We start from the raw sequence: 22379 nt of genomic DNA on the forward strand, positions 1-22379 counted from the left end.
AACCTTGATAACAGACAGAATACGCGATAGAAGAAGAAAATACGATACGGAAGAATCTTTATCTGCTTTTAGCATTAACCACAGTCTCAAGCAATTTTATGGGTTTCGAAGAACTAATTGGGCTAAAGGTATTCGGGATTTGATTATAAGTAACAATATGAAATATTAAAATGAAAATTGAAACCTCGAGCAAGGTTAATTCGACCCAGATACCACGCGCACCCGGAAGCGAGGTTAATTAATTCGAAGAGTGGACAAACCAATACTTTCTATACAAACACTCATTCTTGTCTTGACCTCCGATTGGTTGGAGAAATGTATGCATTATGCCATGATATTGGCGCGGTTCCAATGCCTTAGATTCAGATATTAGCGTTGTTTAGATTTTACTTATATTTGACCTAACGCTAAGATTTTCAGAATTTAGATTTTATAAGAACATATAGTGTTACGACTATAAGATAAAGATATGAAATATCTCCCGTCTGTAATTTATATTAATATTAATACAATATAATAATCTCTTCTTCTATCGTGGGGGATGTAAGGTGGATTATCTTATATTAGTTTTTTCAATAAAGTATATTATTATATTAAAGGATATTATTTTCCGCCTACCTGGTCCAGTGGTTGAGCGTTGGGCTCACGATCCGGAGGCCCCGGGTTCGAATCCCGGTGGGGAGATATCACATAAATTACTTTGTGGTACCTAGTTTGGTTAGAACATTAGAGGCTGATCACCTGATTGTCCAAAAAGTAAAAAGATCCGTGCTTCGGAAGGCACGTTAAACCGTTTGTCCCGGTTATTACTTACTGATGTAAGTACGTAGTCGTTACATGAGTCATGTCAGGAGCCTATGGCGGCTCAGTTATAACCCTGATACCAGGGTTGATGAGGATGGTACTCCAGTTTATTACAGAAGCAATTGCCTGTCTGATTGATAAAATAATTACCTATATCAAAGAATTGGTCCACCTCACTCATCTCAAGACAGAGATGGCGTAAAAATTGTTAAGGTTTTTTTTAAGAAAAGATAATTCGTTTCCAAAAGGCTTTTATTTAAGGCTTCATATAAAGGACATCAACGAGCTGTCTTGCATTTTTTTTTTTTTTAATACTTTAATTTTGTTTTAACAACTCAACATAACATAACATAATTATCACACTTGTATCCCCAGAGGGGTAATTACCGTAAAAGTATATAAAAACATAATTATTTTCTTATATGCCAGATTTGTATATTATGTATAATTTATTGGTGAGCTGTACTTACTTTGCACCCACAATTTTTGAATTTTTACTTCTTATGGTTATTTGCCTTGTGATTCTTTGGAAGAAATCGCTTTAAGCGATAAAGCCGCCATTTGCCATGTACGTAGTAAAGTCTCTTTTGTAACTATTTTCTTTTATTTTGGTGCAATAAAGTATATTTGAATTTGAATTTGAAATTGCTCCACATATTAAATAGAATACGACCAAAAGCATTTCAAAATTATCTGCTCAAATACTTATTGTGATCCATATACAGCTTCAAGCTTCTGTCTCATGCGTGAAAGCCTTAACATACACTTACACTTAAGTAGCTCAAAGCTGCAAGAGATACCCTATTGTCAACCGTAATAGGACTTGAATTGTTTGACATCTGTCTATTGTGATGTAAGTCTGACGTCATAATACATTTTTTATTATATCATACGAGATGTAAAGGTTATTGTGACAATGTAACCAGTGATATGCCATTCATACAATACACCTCGTTTTACACAGACACTACACATTGAAGTTATCGTACAGTCATGAGCAATATAATGTACCCACTTTAGGTCTCTGTCGCACTAACATATTTGACATTTAGTGAGACTTACAGTTCAATTTGTCAAAAAAGTTAATGTGACATGGTACCAAAGTGTATACATATTAATGCTCGTGACCGTACATGCGCTGTGTGTGTGACGTCTGATGCCCATACGAGTGAAGACTAAAGTAAGACCGAGGGGGTGAGGCAAACCTATCTCAGCCGCTGGTGGGGAGCGGAGAGCTGCCGTTCTATACGTAATATTATCGACGCCCGAAGGACGTAATGTACGATCAAGACGATCCGATTAATCTAGTCATAAAGGCGGCCACTCAGCTCGCGACTATATTTAGCATTCATTTTATTTTTTATTTTCTTTTTATTTTATTGAAACATAAGTCATCATCATCAATTTAACAGCCACGCTCTTGTCGGTGCAGCATTTTCCATGCTACTTTTTTAGGGAAAATAGGGCTGTGGTTTCCCTCTTGCCGTCCACCCCGCAGTACTCTGTCTGACGCAAGTGGATTGGCGCCCAGAGTAGTCTATTACAAAGCCATACTAGGACTCTGTCCTCCGCCTCTGACTAGTACTGACAGTTACTGCTGCCCTCTGTCAGGTTCCAGGTTACAGTCCCTGTGACTTGCCCCTTCCGTCCTGCATTGCCATACCGATGGCTCCCATCTTCGCCTCTGCAACCGTTGAGGTCTTCACCCGTATCCCTGGGCAAGGGTTCTACGTTATACCCCGTAGGTCTGGGAAACATAAGTACTAAAACTAAAATCAAGATAGATAAAATCGGCCAAAAGCAATTGCTTGACAAATAATTCAATTACAAGTTCCTTATTGACTGAGTCGACACAAATCAATTTCACACATGATTACCCAAAGTCAAATTTAATTCCCGATATTCACATTACAAAATGATCTCTCGATTTCACTATGAAATTAAATTAAAACTACTTCCTACATACAGTTTAATATCTTCTGGCCTTACAAGCTAACCTCGAGCAATTTTGTGTATTGCACGAAATATTATCAATTTTAGACAAGCAGGAATTGTCTTTAGTACAAATATTTCCCGACGACCTTTCTATGTGACATTGGATGATGAAATTAAACCGTTTGACACGCGGAAGTAATTGGGGACTCAGGAATGGTAATTAAAAGGAATTTTGACAATGTCACACTTGTGGTAAGGCAAACTTTAAGGCCTTTCAAATAACTACGTCTGATTTTATTTCCGGGACACGCACAATTCACACACCCTATTCTTCTTCTATCGTGTGGGTTGTGAGGTGGAGTACCAACCTTATCAACCCTGGTGTCAGGGTTACTATTGAGCCGCCAAAGTCCCCTGACATGGATCATGTAACGACTACTTACACACCCTATTAGGGTAAATAGAACGTAAATAGAAATTCGTCCCGTCACATACGTCGAATAGTACAGAAATTATCTAACTTCAAAAAAAATAATTTTGCAATCAATGCTTATAACTTGTATAATCAGCTGTGGTAGCCCAGTTGGTAGAACGGTTGCCTTTCACTATGAGGTCGCAGGTCGAATCCAGCTCAGACCTAAACAAATGATTCTCGAATTTGTTTTCGAATTCATGTTTGGATCATAAATGATTATCACGTGGTCAGCGGTGAAGGAAAATATCGTGAGGAAACCCGAGAAATACATTACCGAGAAATGCATTTTCGCTTCGCGGGTTGGAAGGTCAGACAGGCAGTTGTTTCTTTAAAAAACCGGACCTGTCAAATCGTCAAGTTAGGTAAGCGGACTCTGTGAAGAACGGGATAATGCTAGGGAGATGATAATGTTTATAACTTGTATGCATGTATATAAAATGGACTTAATATTTGTATATTTGTACGCAGCATCCGTATTTAAATTACTCATTTTTAAGCAAACAAATTTTCTTTTACCTTTTATCTTTAGACCAAATTGGACCAAATTGGAGATGTCCTTAGAAAAGGTTCAATACGATCTACTCTGAACCGGCGTGCGTGTATGAAGCGATTGATGAATGTGGAGGAAGCAAGAGAAGTGTGTCAGGATCGAAGCAAATGGAATTCTATAGTCTCTGCTTACCCCGGTGGGAAATAAGCGTGAGTTTATGTATGTATGTATGTGTTTTATCTTTAGTAGCAGTCACATTACTATCAAAACAAAAAAAAACTATTACGAATTTTGAATGGCGAGTAGAAAGTGTTTCATTCATTACTGATCAATAGATGTAATAATAGTATAAATTATAATTGTAGTCTGTTCGTCACGACTATGGTTTCTTATTCGCTCCTACGAAAGTCGGACTGGCCATATAGTCGAGGTGGCAATTGCCAGCTTGGCCCCAGCCTGCGCGGGCCCCCTACAGGCCTGGCTTGTGGGGCTTGCGAATGGGGCATGGGGCCATAAGATAGGGGCCCGCGCAGACTAGGCCCCAGCTCTTGCGATCTACATGTAAAAGTACGTAAGATACTTCGTTCATACAATTGGGTGATATTAGGCAGCTAAATTACTCAATTGTATACCAATATTTTATGTTTATTTTTATTTTTTTAAAGAACGTCTAGGGCCCTGTGCCGAGGTTTTTCTTGCAGCTTCTTTTCCCCGGCTATACAGGTTGTGAGAAGCTGCAGTAGTTTTAGGCGGATGAGACGTTCGTTATGTAAAATTGACGATTCAAAGTGTAACTATGTTACCTACTGAATAAAGATATTTTTGAATTTGGTCGTGTACTAGGTTTACTCCACCGACAAGAGCGCAGCTCTTAAATAGAGAGAGAGACTAGGTTCAAGATTTTATGAAATTCTGATTACTAAATAAAGACATATCTAAAACTTACAAGAAAAGTGTAATTATAAGTCGGACGTTTTATGATGTTTTTCTATGATATCACAGTGTGCTTCTTCGTACAAATTCCATAATGGTGTTTTGACGTTTAGTGAAAAGTAACTGATTTGACTAGTTGGAAACTAGCCTATTAGAAAGAAATGAAAGTATTTCCCGATAGTATCCCATCTCTCTACCATCGTCTGGTCTCGGGCCCCTGGTCAACCCCCATAACCCGGTCCTTCCGGCTCAGTCTGACGCTGACTCTCACTCCAGCATGTTGTCCACTAATGTACGAAGATCGTCACAGTTTAAGCGAATCAGTCGACGAATTAGTGTAGTAGTATATAACAGGACTAAATAAATCAATAAACTCTGTGAAAACGTGCGTAAATCGCCCAAGTATCTCGCTGCCTGACTCGCTAGCCGCCGGTAGTAAGACAGAAGGTTCCGTGCATCTGGTACTTTCACAATCTCGAATGAAAGGTCATCGTGTGCGTGTGTGCGTGCGGCCATCTTGTGTGCGCCTGCGCATCGTTACGATCCAATGTTATCGACTTTCTAATTTTCGGCCAGTTTGTTCTAGGTGAGTAAGAGATCGCGTTATGATCTAAATTGGTCTGTTCTAATAATAACAAGCTAATTTGATGACGGTAGTAGGTAGCTAGGAAAAAAGCGGTTTATTGTTTGTCGCGTTTTATCTCGATCATTCCAGAAATATTTTGCAACGTTTCTTCCAGATTGTATGATCCGATTGTCTGGAAGTAAGATGATGATGTAATTAAGCCATTTTTGTTTCAGACTACTTCTTAATGCAAATATATTTACTTCTGTAAGTATTCTAACAATTTTGTTGTATTGCAAGAATTAACAGCCTTCGTGTTTTAGTGGTTAGAGCGTTAGGCTCACGATCTGGAGGTCCGGGTTCGATTCCCGATGGGGACATTGTCGAAATAACTTTGTGAGACTATCCTTTGTTTGGTAAGGACTTTTAAGGCTTGAATCACCTGATTGTCCGAAAAAGTAAGATAATTCCGTGCTTCGGAGGGCACGTTAAGCCGTTGGTCCCAGATTAGCCGTAAAAACACCTCCACCAACCCGCATTGGAGCAGCGTGGTGGAGTATGCTTCAAACCCCCTCACGTTGATTGAGGGGAAGCCTGTGCCCAGCAGTGGGACGTATATAGGCTGTTTATGTTGTAAGCATTTCTTCGATCGACTACGTAAGTGCTCACCGACTCCGCACAGGACTTATCCTGTAACTCACACGATAGAAGAGAATAAATATTTTATTCTAAGTACTTATGTATAGTAGACAACAGGTTTATTTCTTAAACTTTGCGAGACGTTTGGATATGACCATAGTTCATATCTTTTCAATCTCTTTTTACGACACAAAGAAACAAAACAGAAAATGTAAGTACTGGTATTACGACACTCAAACAAACTTTTCCATCGCTTTATATTTAAGTGTATAATTACTATAATTGAAGGGAACTATTATTACATTTTTAATAGCCTCTTCGGCTATGTGTTGGTTCATTTGTTCTCAGAGAAAGTAAGAAGAGGGTCCGGGTCTTGACTATTAATTACAATGTATTGACCGACTGAACCGGTGTAGGACCAACCACGGAAAGTCAAACCATCACTTACATAAATGGGGCTTAAAGGAGTCGCCATACTGTGAATGTGGTCACCCGGATCAAACCATATCTCACATAGTTAACGAGTGCCCTCTGCACCGGTTCCCAGGTGGTATAGCCGAGCTGCATTGTGTGATGGATGCAGCAGAGACTTGACTAGGGGAGCTTCAGCTGGATATATGATCCACGCAGGATATTTTATTTTTGCCTGCCATACGCAATAATAATAATTACAATGTATTAAACTATGGGAGAAATTTCTTAACTCTTGAAACTTTATTGAGGCATAGAATAAAGAATAACACTACGTATAGAACGGTAATTCTCCGCCCCGCACCGATTCGTGCCGGGCGCCGACCTCACCCCCTCTGGGTCTTAAATGGCCGCTAAGGAGTAAGGGAGAGGTCCCTTTATGTCTCGCTCGCACTAACATAAGTACCCTAAGTACTAAAGAGATGAAACTAAAATTATTTATTTATAAAAAATCTAAAAACAATGCTAATTAAAAAGAGTTATTATACTGTAGACGAATTTTTAAATGATAAGTTTTAACTCTAATGTATTTATGTATTTGTATTTTTTTTATGTATTTTTGTATTTATTTGCAGCAGCGATTACATTATTTTAGGTGCAGGTGTCCCCTGTTAAGTTAATATAAACCTGTGTTAGGAGACACCGCTCTTCTTACTTAGACATGTACAGTTATATAAAATTTTATAAAATTTTGAAATTAAAACGAAACATGCTAAGTTAATCTTAAATGACAAAATTTTTATTACAATAAAGAAGTGGAATTAATACAAATGAAGTGCGTGTGGTGTGTGTGTATGTGGGTGTGTAGGTGTGTGTGTGTGTGTGTGTGTGTGTGAGTGTGTGTGTGTGTATGTACATATTTGTTTCTTATGCAAGCCTATCTAATAGTTTAATAGTTATATATTGGTAGGTAATAAAAATGAAATTACTTCCAATGGTATTCTTAATGTATGCGCATGTCATGTACTAGCCAAGACATTTATTATTTTGTTACTAAAGAAGTCTCTCCGTATCCTCGTAGAATTGGGTCTCAAGCCACTTAGTTGTAGTCTTTTTGCATTCGTACAAAGTTTTAGGGTATATATTTAGTTTCTTGTTGATAGCATTGTATAATTTTGCCGAACGCTTAGTGTACTGTGTTTTAGCAAAACTTGTTTTTGTATATGGTGAATTTGCAACTTCATGATGAATTCTTCTTTTAAGGATAGCTGGATCATAATAAAGAGTTTTATGCTTTTTGATAATTGTGCAGTAAACGTAAAGGTTTCTGATTGAGAGTAACTTTGTCATTTTATATAAATCAATAGTTGGAAACCGGCGCTTCTTAAAATACATCACTTTAAGTAGTAACCGCTGTGCCCGTTCCACAGTTAGGAATTTAGTTTTTGAGGCGCCACCCCAAACGGTGATACAGTATACAATTATTGATTGAGCAAGAGCCAAGTATATTTCTTTGAGAAGATCCCTAACTTTATCACTACGTGAGCTATCTGATATTTTTGGAAGAACGTGTCTTAGATTTTTAAAGATCCAAGTTAGTTTTCGTATACGCTCAGAAACATAGTCCACATGTTGATGCCATGAAAGTCTTTGATCAAGGTAAACACCAAGGTACTTTGTCTGTGCTACTCTGTGTATAGTGGTGCAATTGCAGGGTTGGGTACTCTCGTCGGGATTGCAGTCATGTATACGTATGTTAAACTCTGGCCCTGGTTGTCCATTGTTTCTAATACTGAAGCATATATAGTTCGTCTTATCAGCGTTTAGCGTGAGTGTATTTAGTTTCAACCATCTATCAATAGTCCTTAAGCCCTGCTCTGCCCTTTCTTTGGCTATTTCCCAAGTATCCCCAACAAACACAATGGCAGTGTCGTCGGCGTACGCGAAAATCTTGGCACCCACTAATTTCATATTGCATAGTTCATTGATGTATATTAAGAATAGTGTGGGTCCCAAGACACTTCCCTGGGGCACCCCAAACGACACGCCCTCGCATTCGCTGATTATACCCCCTATACTGGTAATACACACTTCCTCTTCCCTTCAACGTTGCTGTGCCCTACAGGGTCCATGTTATAGTTCCTATGCCTATGTAACACCCCATTATACTACATGAAATGCAATAAATAATTGAGAATTGAGAACATGTGTCCCGCGGTCGCGGCGCTAGTGTCGCGTATTCTGCATAGAATTGTTACGAATTGTCAATTAATTCCATTATAATCCGTAAAGTTTTCAGCAGCGGACTATATTTTAAACCTGGTATTGTAACAAGGTGATATAAGATTTCTTTTTTGTCTCTATGTATGGAACGGACCTCATACATAATCTCATTACATTAGATTGCAGGCACGTTAGACAATGTTTAGATTACAAAACGATTACCCACACTTCATTATGTTGCCATTTTGTTGCGACTATTAAACTATTAATAATAAACATTCTTTTGACATCAGTCACCTGTTTTTGTCATTAAGTAACGTTTAAAATAATTAAACATAGTTTCTTTTTTTTAATGTAGTAGTTACAAGTACCTGTATAAGTATCGGCACACACCGGACACTTCATACAAACAACCTCGTTTTACACAGACACCACACATTGACATTATCGTACTCGCGCATCTGTGTGTGTGACGTCTGATACCAAACGATTCAAGTCGAAACTATGTTCGAGGGGGGGTGAGGTAAACCTAGCTCAGACGCTGGTGGGGAGCGGAGAGTTTCCGTTCTATACGTAGTATTATTCCTTATTCTATGGTATCGGCACCCAAAGGACGTTATATGCGATCATGACGATCCGATCACTCTAGTTATAGAGGCGGTCAATCAGCACGCGATTACAAACTTCAGAACTCCGACACCGACCGCCGGCAAGGTCGACAATTTCCCCCATGCAGAGCTTATCGCTATCGGTCCACTAGAGTCGATCTTCTATCGTGTGGGTTGTGAGGTGGATTACCACCCCCATCAACTCTGGTGTAAGGGACCATCGGCATCCAGCATCCATGCTTCGGAAGGCACGGTAAGCCTTTAGTCCCGGTTACTACTTACTAATGAAAGTAAGTAATCGTTACATGACATTACAGGGGCCTTTGGCGGCTCAATAATAACCCTGACACCAGGGTTGATGAGGTTGGTAATTCACCTCACAACCCACACGATAGAAGAAGACGGGTTAACCCAAACTAATTGAGATTTGCTTACGGCTCTGTTAAGTGGGTAAATTCATGCTAATTCCACAAATTGGATGTAGGTAAACTGATTGCTTGTAAGTGAAAACTTACTTTATGCGTGAAAGTGATAGATAATTGATGAGTTTAGTAGTTCGGGCCAGTAGGATTGGGTGTTAAACGTGGTTTGGAGCGAAAGTTGTGAATGATTCGCACCATTGATTAAAATTTGGATTGTGTTTGGATTGTCGACAGAAAGTAAGAAGATTTGAAGAAGAAGATGCTATAACAAGTTAAATAACTTTAACATAACCTAACAAATACTTTATTGTACACACAGGAAATACAAAATAAAAGAGAAATGGAAAGAGGACAGCAAGCGGCCTACTTTTAACTAGCAACTACTATTAACTACAACAAACCTACTATTATTTATTTAAGTACTATTTTTTATTTATTTTTTGGAAAAAAACATTGGGGAGTCCATAGTCATTCCCAACCCCGGTGGATAATAGGCCTGAATATATGTATGTATGTATGTGCTATTTTAACCTCCTAACGCCGAGATTTCGAGACAGAATAGTTAAAGACCGAATTTTTTTTTAAATTCAAACACCATTGTTTAATTATTGTGTCTTGAAATCTCGTTCATACGAGATTAAACATTAGGGTACAGGGTATTTTAAAAGAACATTTGGTCTTTAACTATTCTGTCTCGAAATCTCGGCGTTAGGAGGTTAAAATAGCACATAATACATAAATTCAGGCCTATTTACCACCTTTCAGGAAGTAATAAAACATACCTACTTTATATTATTCTCTACTGCGGTCAGCAGGCATTTCAGTGCTTGAGGTATTTTAACTACAAGCTGGCTGGTAGACAGATTACTTAATTTTACGCTCCATCTACCTGCTGTGGCAATAGGAAGTCGAAAGGATTGCCATAAACACTCATTTATATAGGTAGTAGGTAAGTATTTAAATATTTTTCTAGACTTTACTTATTGTGGGTCTGCCGCAAATAGCATTTAATTACCTGGCTGGAAAACATTTAAAATGTGCAGGTATTTCACTTCCGATCCGTGAGTAGTTCGAAGAATGCGTAGGAGTCTGAGAGGAGTGGGTGTATATACTATATAAGGTCAATGTGGGGAAGACCGTCTGGGCTAAAAGACCGTCTAATGCCAATAACTTCTAAATTTGAATAACTAGCGCCTTACGTCTCTGTCGATAAAACAGTCCCTAAAAAGCCAGTCCAAGCTAAAAACCGTAGATGGCGCTAGTATAATTAGTTTGGACAATACCGGTCCTGCATCTTTCTCTAATATTTAGACTTATAAATATAGCCAAGTAAATTATTTATCATACCCGATCATATGACTTGGTATACAAATAATATTTTCTTTAATAAATCCAGTCAAACTCAAATTTTAGAACAGTACGCCGGTCTTCCCCACATTGACCTTACCTCTGTTTACCCCTTTGGGGATGTAGACATGTGTTTAGGTTTTCTGCTATGCCCTATGTTGTCATAAGACTATTTGTTATTATTTATTCATTTTATTGTTCAGTATTTTATTGTTGTTGTAACAGCCTCCGTGGTCTAGTGGTTAGAGCGTTAGGCTCACGATCTGGAGGTCCGGGTTCGATTCCCGATGGAGACATTGTCAAAATCACTTTGTGAGACTGTCTGAGTTTACCTCACCTTCCCTCGAATATAGTTTAGACTTGAATCGTATGGCGTGAGACGTCATACACACAAATACACGATAACATAAATGTGTAGTGTCTGTGTAAAACGAGGTTGTTTTTATGAATTATCCGGGCTATGCTAAGGAATAATAACAAATCTCTGCTTTGATTCTATAATAAAATCCGAGGTCCGTCTATCAGTTATTTACCTGAATACATCTGCTATACATTTATTTGTATAGCAGGGTAGATCGGTTGAAAGTGGACTTGCAACTTGTTTATAAGGTCGAAGGTCGCCATACCCAACGATTTAATAGGCTCTTCGAGACTTAGAACGATTTTCTAAACATGTTTTAGGTTTAAGTTGTTGGAAAACTGTTAGACACAGACTATAAATACTTATTATTGTTTTTGCCCCGCAGTAGGGTAACATAACATGAGCTCATGATTATACCCAATTGGGGTAGTCAGAGGTACAAATAATATTTGTTGTTAACATTGGTCGAGGAGGCGCCATAGTCTCCCATAGCCCCATTATCCGGTCCACTAACCCCCAACCCAATAGCCCAGTTCCCTTTGTTCCCATAATCTGCAATAGTCCTACACGAACCGGGGATTGTCTTTGGGTGCACTCCCATAGTGCATACAGGGATAATCGCCGGTTGGTGTCACACCACATTTAGATTAAACTGTCTTAAGGGGCCTCTACGTGTTGGCTTCGGCCCCACGCACGCCTTCCAAAAGTCCGGGCCTCCATAGGCCCGAGATATGAAAAAGACATACAATAATAATAATAATAATAAAGTGTATTTAGGTAAAATCCTCTACACTTTTGTGTAGAAACGTCTCAATGTGTTTAGACGCAACCAAAGCTTGTTTATTCCTGTGGTATTCTAAAGAAATTTAACCCCTTGCAATACGCAATACATACGTACGTGAACTCACGCCTATTTCCCACCGGGGTAAGCAGAGACTATAGAATTCTATTTGCTTCGATCCTGACACACTTCTGCTTCCTCCACATTCATCAACCGCTTCATACACGCACGCCGGTTCAGAGTTGATCGTATTAAACCTTTTCTAAGGACACCAATTTGGTCAATGTAAGGCCTTCTCAGTCTTCCTCTGCCAGCCCTATCATCAAATTTCGCTTTATATACCGCTTTTGCAATTCTATTATCCTTCATCCGCTCTATGTGTCCAAACCAACCTAACATTCCCTTCTCAATCTTAATAACGAATACGTAATACAATACAATAAATAATGCAAATGAATCAGAATCATACAATGCAATAAATGATGCAAACGAATTAGAAAAACCGTGAGTGAAAGTATCAATTATAAAATGGCTTTGGAATTTTGCTAAAAAAGTCTTCATTCATAGAGTTCGCATTACATAACTCACTTTTGTTACATGTGTCTACTTGCAAATGAATGAGGAACTCCAGGCTACGTTCCTCAAACAGAATATAGATGGCGCTGTAGACATTTTCCTGCGTTTAACCTTCCAATTTCATGGATAACAGACATAAGCAACCTTTATCTTTGTTTTCGGGTTTATACATGTGTTCTCGCAAATAAATTGATTTGATTTGATAAATGATGACCCTTGTTTTAAGTTTACGCGGTTATTATCATAATTAAAACACATAGTAACGGGTTCTTACCGCATTTGAAATAGGGATATGACTGTCTCTCTTATGATTGTACCTTTTTGTTGAAATAAATAACTTTTTTCTTTCTCTTTTTTTCCCCGATATTTTAAACGCGGTAAGAACCCGTTATTATGTGTTTCAATTATGATGACCCTTGTTATTACAGCCAGACACAACACACCTTCCACCCATTATTATTCTGATCAAAATAAAGTGCAGCAATATAGGTAGCAACATATTACGTATCTGATAAAATTATCAAGCAACAATTATTTTTATATATCCCTCTGCCATTACATTATTTTTACCCGGATTATATTTGAAAGGATTATTCGACCCAAATGGGCCGATAGCGATAAACACTGAAAGAGAGAAATAACAATATTCTGCTAGAATTATGTACTCACAACCTGTAATAAAATACCATATAAGTAGTCAAAAAGTTGTATGAATAAAATTATTTATTTATTTTTACTGAACGCCCATACAATAAAGGCGTGTGAGACATCCGTAAGCTCACTTGAGACGAAGTGGGCGACGGCGGCTGACCCACTGAGGTGCAGGTTTTGATACCACAACGCAGGGCGAGGCCCTAGTCACAGCGGGTAAGTAGCTCTACCTCCGGCTAACGGCCTCCGTGGTCCAGTGATTGAGCGTTGGGCTCACAATCCGGAAGTTCCGGGTTCGAATCCCGGTGGGGACATATCACAAAAATCACTTTAAAGTTTGGTTAGGACATTACAGGCTGGTCACCTGATTGTCCGAAAGTAAGATGATCCGTGCTTCGGAAGGCACGTTAAGCCGTTGGTCCCGGTTACTACTTACTGATGTAAGTACATAGTCGTTACATGAGCCATGTCAGGGGCCTTTGGCAGCTCAATAGTAACCCTGACACTAGGGTTGATGAGGTTGGTAATCCACCTCACATCCCACACGATAGAAGAAGAAGTAGCTCTACTTTTATTAAAACAAATAACTAGTCAATGCCTAGTCTCTTTTCCGGTCAAGTAGTTAATGCCATATGCGGCAAATCTACAATAAACCACGTCAAAAAAGACTGTCAAGTCTCTGCGGGTAAGTTGCTCTACTTTAAAATAAAATCTAGACTAGACGGTTTGTTAGAACAGTTTTACTTCTCCTCTCGTGTGGGTTATGAGAGAGATCAATCAACTTCAGCAACCATATTCTCAGGGTTAATAATGAGCCGACGAAAGCCCCTGACATGGGTCAAGTAATAACTCATACTAACTTAAGTAAGTAAATATTAGCCAGGACCGACTCCTTGACGTGCCCTCCAAAGCACGATATCAACGTATTTTTCGGACAATCAGGTGATTTCTGCTTACAAAGTTTAAAATTTTCTCTTAGACTTTTCCTAGTGAGATAAGGTCCTGATTTTAGTCGAGTTTGTTAATAACACATACTTTTTAAGGAATAAATACGTAAGGTAACTTTCAAAAGCTGCCTTTTCAACTGGCCTTTCAAAACAGAAGTGGCAAAAGTATCCTTCAGTAGTATGTGCATCACTTAGTAAAAGTAGAGGTGAACCGGTCGTATGGCCTAATATTAAACAGGTTTCGCGTGTGGGTTCATTGTCAATAAAAAATAGAATGTCATATTAGGCGATGCTCATGCGACAACGCGTACCATGCGGTTAGCGGCGAAGCGGTTATAAGGTCGCGTTGATTTGTATGAAATCCGCAGAGGCTGATACGAACACCGCCTCGCCGCCGCGCCGCGCGGTTCACCGCTACCAAATGCGTACCTAGTGTGAAAATCGCCTTAAGAAACTGTGCTGGAAAACTAAGGCAAAGTGAAATTTTAAAATGCAATTGCCTAAATAACATCGCGATAGGATTTCGTCCGCATTTAATGATGAACCATATTTGAGTCATAACCGATTACTAAGAGTTGTCTCATTAATGACCTATACTACTATTATAATAAACGTATCTTTCTTTCTTTCTTTCTATACAATACAATACAAATACACTTTATTGCACCAAAATAAAAAAGAAATAATTACAAAAAGTCTCTTAACTAAGTACATGGCAAATGGCGGCCTTATCGCTTAAAGCGATTTCTTCCAGACAACCACAAGGTGAGGAAAAATGTAAACAACCTAATGTGACCTATGTGTCCTATGGTCTACCCCGATAAGAATAATGAACGTGACTATGTTACAGAAACACTCACTGCTCGCCAGTTATGTCTAAATCCCGTGTAGTAGGGGGCGAGCCTACCATTAGATGGGCACATATCCTGGAAACTATAAGATATGAATTATCTAGTAGTAAATCACGCGGGATATCACGAATTGAATAGAGTAAAAAAGTAAAATTGCATTGCGCACTTACTTTTATATGCGCAAATGTCAAATTTCAATATTGCTTCTTTTAGATGAATTGCTTCGATGTGACGTTTTATCCCCCCAAGGGCTATACCGGGTAAGACGAAGCCAATTCAGATTGTAGAAAATCGAACAGCGATTTGATTCTGTCGTACCGCGTAAGCAGCCAAGATGGCGATCCCCGATCCGTGACGTCACAGGTTCGGCAAGCAGGTATGTTAGAAAATGTAAAATCGCTCACACTAAGCCACCAAGTCATATCGAATGGCGAGAACTGTTCCATTTAACTGGTTATAAACTAAATGTGGTTTAGCGCGTACATAAATAATTGCGATGGAATTGTACAGATTATCTCGATATTAGCCTGTTTGAGCGTATTATAAGTTAGATAGAGATTATAAGTTAGATATAGATAAGTTAGATATAGATAAGTTAGTTAGAGAGAGATTAGAGTCGCTTTATATGGGCCTTAACATAACATAGACAACTATCCAATGAGATAGAGGTACATCCATCGCAAGATGAACTAAGTAAAGTCACCGAGCTTTCTGTGAGACAAAAGTGATAGGTGAGCCGTATCGCCGTCTATAACGGTCGAGTCAACTGTGTTAGTGAAAACTGCACTTAAGATTAAAAAAATCTCATTGGTGCAAGTCCGGTACCGGGATTTGAACCGGCATTCCCCGATTGAGATACCTATATCTAGACTGGTCCTACATTCTTCTAGCCCATATGTGATGTCCATCAAAACTTATAATAAACTGCCTAACATATTAAAAGAAGAAAAAAGTGACAAAATCTTTATTAAAAAATAAAAGCACTTCTAATTAATAAATGTTCTACAGCACTAGTGAATACCTTAATGATACTGATGTTACTATTTGAAAAGCTTCCTTCTCTCTTTTAAACTTCTATTTTGTTGTGCCACAAAGGGTCTGTGATGTGAAACTCATATGTAACTTACAAACTTGTACACCATCATAGTATGCTAATAAAGAATATTGAATATTGAGAAGCAAGCCTGATGTACCATGAGACCACACTGACGTCTACGCCATGGGCCGTGCGAATGGTAAATTCTAAAGTTCCTAATATCGATGACTTGAGAAGAAATTAACTACGATAAACATACGATAAATATGCTTAACATTACACATAAGTACATACACAAAATGCAAGCAAGACATCACTAATAGGGTGAACAGAGCTACAAGTAATTACGAGACAATTTGCAGCCACTTTTCATACGAAGTCCTAAGATGGATATAATAACCTATGGTGATAGATAATCATTCCATCATCCTTCCATAGTTCATATATAATGGTCCATCGTGATAGAAAGAATACAAAGTCAATCAACAACAAAAACCTTCCAAAAAATACCTAACGGTTTTCTACCTGATTAAATACTTTGACAAAAGGCGTCAAAAATATTTAAGTAATTAACGACATTGAAGATTTAATCATACGTTCACACTTGCATGGCTGTTTGCAAGTCATCGAGATGACTTATCAATTTTAAAGAACAGTTTAGAAGATAAGACTTTGCTGTAACCTGTGTATGAAAGTATACAGAGGGTCCAAAAGGGCATTAAAGCAATTCATCTAAAAAAGCAATCAATGCAATTTGACATTTGCACACGTGAAAGCAAGTGCGCGATGCAAACAAATGTCAAATAGAAATATTGCTTTTTAGATTAATCGCTTCAACGTGGCCTTTTTATACCTCGTTATTAATACAGTACTTAGAGCATGTATTTGCTTTAAAAAATTGATACGTAATAATGTGTTTTTTTTTTAATTGCTTATATGGTAAACTTTTAGAGATAACGAGCAATAGCTCGTGGCACAGCGGTAAACGCGCTCGGTCTGCGATTGTTGAAGCTAAGCAACTTTCGCAAAGGCTGGACATAGGATGGGTGACCACAAAAAAAAACATGTCGAGCTCCACTGTGCTTCAGAAGGCACGTTAAGCCGTTGGTCCCGGCTGCATTAGCAGTCGTTAATAACCACCAATCCGCACTGGGCCCGCGTGGTGGTTTAAGGCCCGATCTCCCTATCCATCCATAGGGAAGGCCCGTGCCCCAGCAGTGGGGACGTTAATGGGCTGGTGATGATGATGATGATAGTGCGCCAGGGTTCTAAAGGTACATGATATTGCTCATGACTGTACACTTACTTGCACAATTCTCGATATTAAAACAGTCATTACCATGTCGACAAGTGATCTGTCTGTCACAGTGCGCTACTTTAAAATAACTGTTATTGAATAATAATATTTTTATACTGGCCACCGGCATGACGGTAACGGTCGAGCTATAATTTTAAGTAATTGAAACCACAACGGGTATCCATCGAATTTAAATAAGTTTTGTTAATATTTATTCATACAGTCTTCTGTTGGGATGTACATATCGAAAACCAGTTTTACACCACGGCAATTTTATCTGATTCTCTACGGAAATAGTCTTTCTGCGAGCTGGTGACCTCCCCCCTCCTGACATAAAATGAATCCCCCCAAAAAAAAGGGGGATCCACTCGTGCTCCCATGGCATGACGAGAGTTTTTAACTCTCGGTCACCAGAGCTTCGCCATGTTTCTAGGCCGCCCCTTTTGACTTTTGTATAAAGATATATTTGAATTTGAATATCTTCCTTCACCGTTGAGCACGTTATAACATTCATGATTCTAGTGTGAACTCGAAAACTAATTAGAAAATCATTGGTTGTACTGATTTGCTGAAGTTTGTTTCCCATCATACACGTGAGGGTCGTGAGGCCAAATGACCGACCTCATAATCCTTGGTGTCAGTGTTGCTATTGAGCCGCCCAAAGCCCCTGATACGGCTCATATACATAAACAGCCTATATACTTCCCACTGCTGGGCACAGGCCTCCCCTCAATCAACCGGACGGGGTATGGAGCATACTCCACCACGCTGCTCCAATGCGAGTTGGTGGAGGTGTTTTTACGGCTACAAGCCGGGACCGGGACCGGGCTTAACGTGCCGTCCGAAGCACGGAATCATCTTACTTTTTCGGACAATCAGGTGATTCAAGCCTGAAAAGTCCTTACCAAACAAAGGACAGTCTCACAAAGTGATTTCGACAATGTCCCCATCGGGAATCGAACCCGGACCTCCAGATCGTGAGCCTAACGCTCTAACCACTAGACCACGGAGGCCGGCTCATATAATGACCACATACTTAAGTAAATAGTAACCGAGACCGACTGCATAGCGCGCCCTCTGAAACACGGATCATTTTACTTTCGGGCAATCGGGTGATCAGTCTGTAATGTCCTAATCAACCTAAGTATCACAAAATGATTTCCCGTATGAAACAATAATAAAAAAAATGGTTAAAGTTATGGGCGATAGGCTGATCCCTTATCACCATAAAGTTTCACATATCCAGCTTACGACATCGTATCAACAGTGGCTGCAAGTTGTCTTTGATTACTTGTGGCTCTGCTCACCCCATTAGGGATTACGGGCGTGAGTTCATGTATGTAAAACAAGCTAAAAATTTGCACATAACCTCTGCCAACGGTATGCAACATAAATGGAACTATGACCATATATTCGATGACATTTACCCGATACCGGTCATTGGTTATGCAAACTATTGCCACATAGATTTATCCACACTTAGGTACATTTGCTAATGTTGGCAGTACCTCATTTAATGTGTGTACCGGAGAAGTGATCGTACTTCAAAAGGTTATTTGCTTCCTTATCCATTATGTAAGAAAGTGTACAATACAATATTTCTCTACTAGATTGAACTTAAAGAAAAAAAACATTTAATAGTATATTATTTTGTCTATAATTTATATATCTCCAGACTATAGAATCTCGGACTTTTGGAAGGCGTATAAGGCCAAAGCCAACACGTAGAGAAAATTTAATCTAAATGTGATGGTGACCTAACCTGTATTGGGCTGATTTTCCCGCAGGTTAAAAGGTCAGACAGGTAGTAGCTTCTGTAAAAAAACCGGACCTGTCAAATCTTCAGGTTAGGTAAGCGGACCCTGTGAAAAACGGGATAACGCTAGGAAAATTCCTGTATGTTATTATTATTATAAGGTAATTTGTATGTGAATATAAATCGTTGATCAGCAAATTTTACTACTTGTAGATATCTTTAAATAACTTGTAATGTTTACCGCGATAAAAATAAAGGCGTGGTTGTCGGTATACCTAAAAGTTACGTAGCAGAAATAATTATTCTATAATTGAATGTTAAGTATCAAATAAACTAAATTCTACGTCATAATTATGCTATAAATATTTGTGGTAAGAAAAATGATATATTAGAGGTAAATATTAAATCAATTAAAATTGCAACTTTAGAAACAAGCTATCGACCGAATCAAAAAATAATTGTTAAATTAATGAATTATAAGTCATTATGTTTCTCTGGTTTGGCACAGATAATATAACAAAATTAATTCATGATTGCCACACTGTTGCATTTTAATTTGATTGATATTGTCTTCGAGTTAAAGAAAAGGTCAATCCAATTATAGTTAGATTGCGAAAGTCACAAATAAATGGTACAAATATGGCTTTGTTTCATCAAAATTGACATATCTGGCGTTATAGGTACTTACGTCCTTCTAGAGAAGGAATATTAGCCGCTTTGAGTGTTACAAAACGATTTTAAATGAATAAGACATAATATTTTGAAAACCTATTCAAAATCTCATTGCTTAAAAACTTAATCTACTTACACATCAACATCATCTCTCTAGCGTTATCCGGTTTTTCACACGGTCCGCTTACCTAACCTGAAGATGTGACAGGTCCGGTGCCTGTCTGTCTGTCTCGTTACACATAGATACGAAATATATTAAAATTAGCTACTTAAGATTTGGTCGCGCCTAAACTAGATAATTGAAAATTACCACAATAAAAAAAAAACATATTACTTTTATTTTATTATTATTATTATCTTAGACAAAGGCGTTTAAAATCTAATACATAAACAGCTGGTACAGTGTAAGTGACCATTGAGTTTTTCACTGGGTCAAAAATAAATTATAAAATGCTACTCGGCAATAGAAGCTGATTAAAACTTTTAAAATTACGATTCTTCGTATGAACAGATTATGCAAGCTACGAAAGTATGGAAATCCTTGACATTAAAATAACTATTGCAAGCTTACGCAAGATGAATATGTGAGTTATGTTGAATACTGCGAGCGATTTATTAGCATATGTTTATTAGTTTACTAATCCTTAATTGGATTATTTTAGGGTCTTATTGGTTTAATATTAAATTATTTGTTTATTATATTAATCTAGGAGTTTATTCATACTTTATTACACCATCAATTTCTCGAGGCTTCACCTGGTTACTTAACCTATTTGTCAATTTAATTTTATCTTCATTTATATTTTATTTTATATTATAAGTACATATTTAATAAAATATATATGAAATTCTTACTGCACGTCGTCACACTCTCTGATTTGTCAAATATTAGCTATACAAATCAGTGATATAAGTTCTAGATTGGCTATCAGACACTTATCAGCAAGTGTTTTCTTTCTTTCGAATGAAAGAAAAAAAGCAAGTAGCGCAACATATCTAATAGGTACGTAGTTCCGGTGGCCTACATTTATCTTTCCTACAATTAGTGATATTTACTTTACGTTTGATATAAAGAGTAAAAAAAGGGACTCAAAAATATGTTTTATGCCGTATACATAAGTTAATAGATAATTTATGTATTGGCTGAACCAAACGCTCGAGCGCGTTGATGTCTTTTGTAACGAGAGCTTACATTATGAACTTATGTACTTAGCGTTTTTCCGCATACTTTTTATTATTTTTTTACAAATAATATATAACTTTTTTTTCAGTAAATAATTTATAGTTTAAATAAATTAAGTAAACCCTGAAAATTTGAATAAAAAATCTTTTCCACCTCTACGTCATTAAAAAAAGGGTTTACACAAAACAGACACCATAAAATACCTACAATACCACAGATACGAAAATTCGCAAACGATTCGCGAAAAAACCGCGAATCGTGACCTATTGACATTTGCATTCGAATTATAAATATGTCGCTTACCTTGACAGGAGACAAGATTTGCACCAACTAGGCACACCAACCATCCCGTTAATAAAATGTTCCTCATCATTTTGGCACTATATGTAACACTTCTTCTCTTCATCACTGCACTAGAATACCATCATATGTGTCAATAAAGTCTCCTTTCACCGCACAGAAAAAAAACACTTCAAAAATTCTTTATTATTATTTTTTTCTTCCTTTTTATTTTTTTATTTATTTTTTATATTAAAAAGTCATCGTGTCAGGCTGTGGCCCGTTCGAAATATGAAAGTGGGTCGTGTGGTCCGCAGTGGAACGATGGTGGTTGTACACTGAGTCGGGTCGGTACACCGCTACCGAACACCTCTCTCACCTTCTTTAGTGGCAGTTGTCAGCAACATTTGGCTATTCGATTTTTATAATTGACGTTTATTACAAATCATATACTTTTTACGTAAATAGAAGCATAACATAACAAAATGATTAAGTGTGTTGATATAATAGTGTAAATTAGTGAATAATATTCGCATTTCTTTATACTTGACTTATTGCTCTAGCCTCTCTTTAAAATATCCTGCATTTAATCGCAGTATAGTCACCTAGGTCTTCCCGTTTCAACTCTACCACTCAAGTCTGCTTGCATTCATTCTCTCCGACATGCATGTCTGAAACATCTAAGGAATAATACGTTCATCATATTAACAAAAACTAACGTAAGTAAATCGAACTTAAATCTTTATTTCAGGTTACCAACTTTCCTTTCTAATAATGTCATACATTCTACGCCTATTTTAGGGCTGTCACAATAGACTAATCTTAGGTAATTTCTAGAACATCTATATCACCTATAATTACGTAGGCAGTCTCATGACGTGCCTACAATATACATACTAAGTACTTTCTCGTACATAATTGGCTATGCAAGCCTACTGCAAATACACCAGAGAGCACACTTCGCAAGCTCTTGAACGATAACCCTCAATGAGTCCACAGTTTCTATCGCTGTAGTCGAAATCGACTGTGAAGCTTCATCATCGTCATATCTTTAAAACTCGAACAAAATGTTGCGCACCTCTGCGCTTACACTTCACTTTCGAACTCGGTCGGCGGACACAGTGTCGTAGGAACCGA

At 37.9% G+C, this 22379-nt stretch overlaps 1 protein-coding gene across 1 annotated transcript in view; it reads right to left on the reverse strand.

Annotated features, from left to right (window-relative positions):
- The window catches only part of LOC126377954 (uncharacterized), a 144136-nt gene extending 122800 nt beyond the window's left edge, over positions 1-21336 (reverse strand). The window contains exon 1 of the mRNA XM_050025989.1: positions 21267-21336. Within this exon, the coding sequence (XP_049881946.1) occupies positions 21267-21336 (70 nt within the window). The remainder of the gene's footprint in view (positions 1-21266) is intronic.
- Between the last annotated feature and the right edge of the window lie 1043 nt (positions 21337-22379).

This window comes from Pectinophora gossypiella, chromosome 24 (genome assembly GCF_024362695.1).
Source record: "Pectinophora gossypiella chromosome 24, ilPecGoss1.1, whole genome shotgun sequence".
NCBI classification, from domain to species: domain Eukaryota; kingdom Metazoa; phylum Arthropoda; class Insecta; order Lepidoptera; family Gelechiidae; genus Pectinophora; species Pectinophora gossypiella.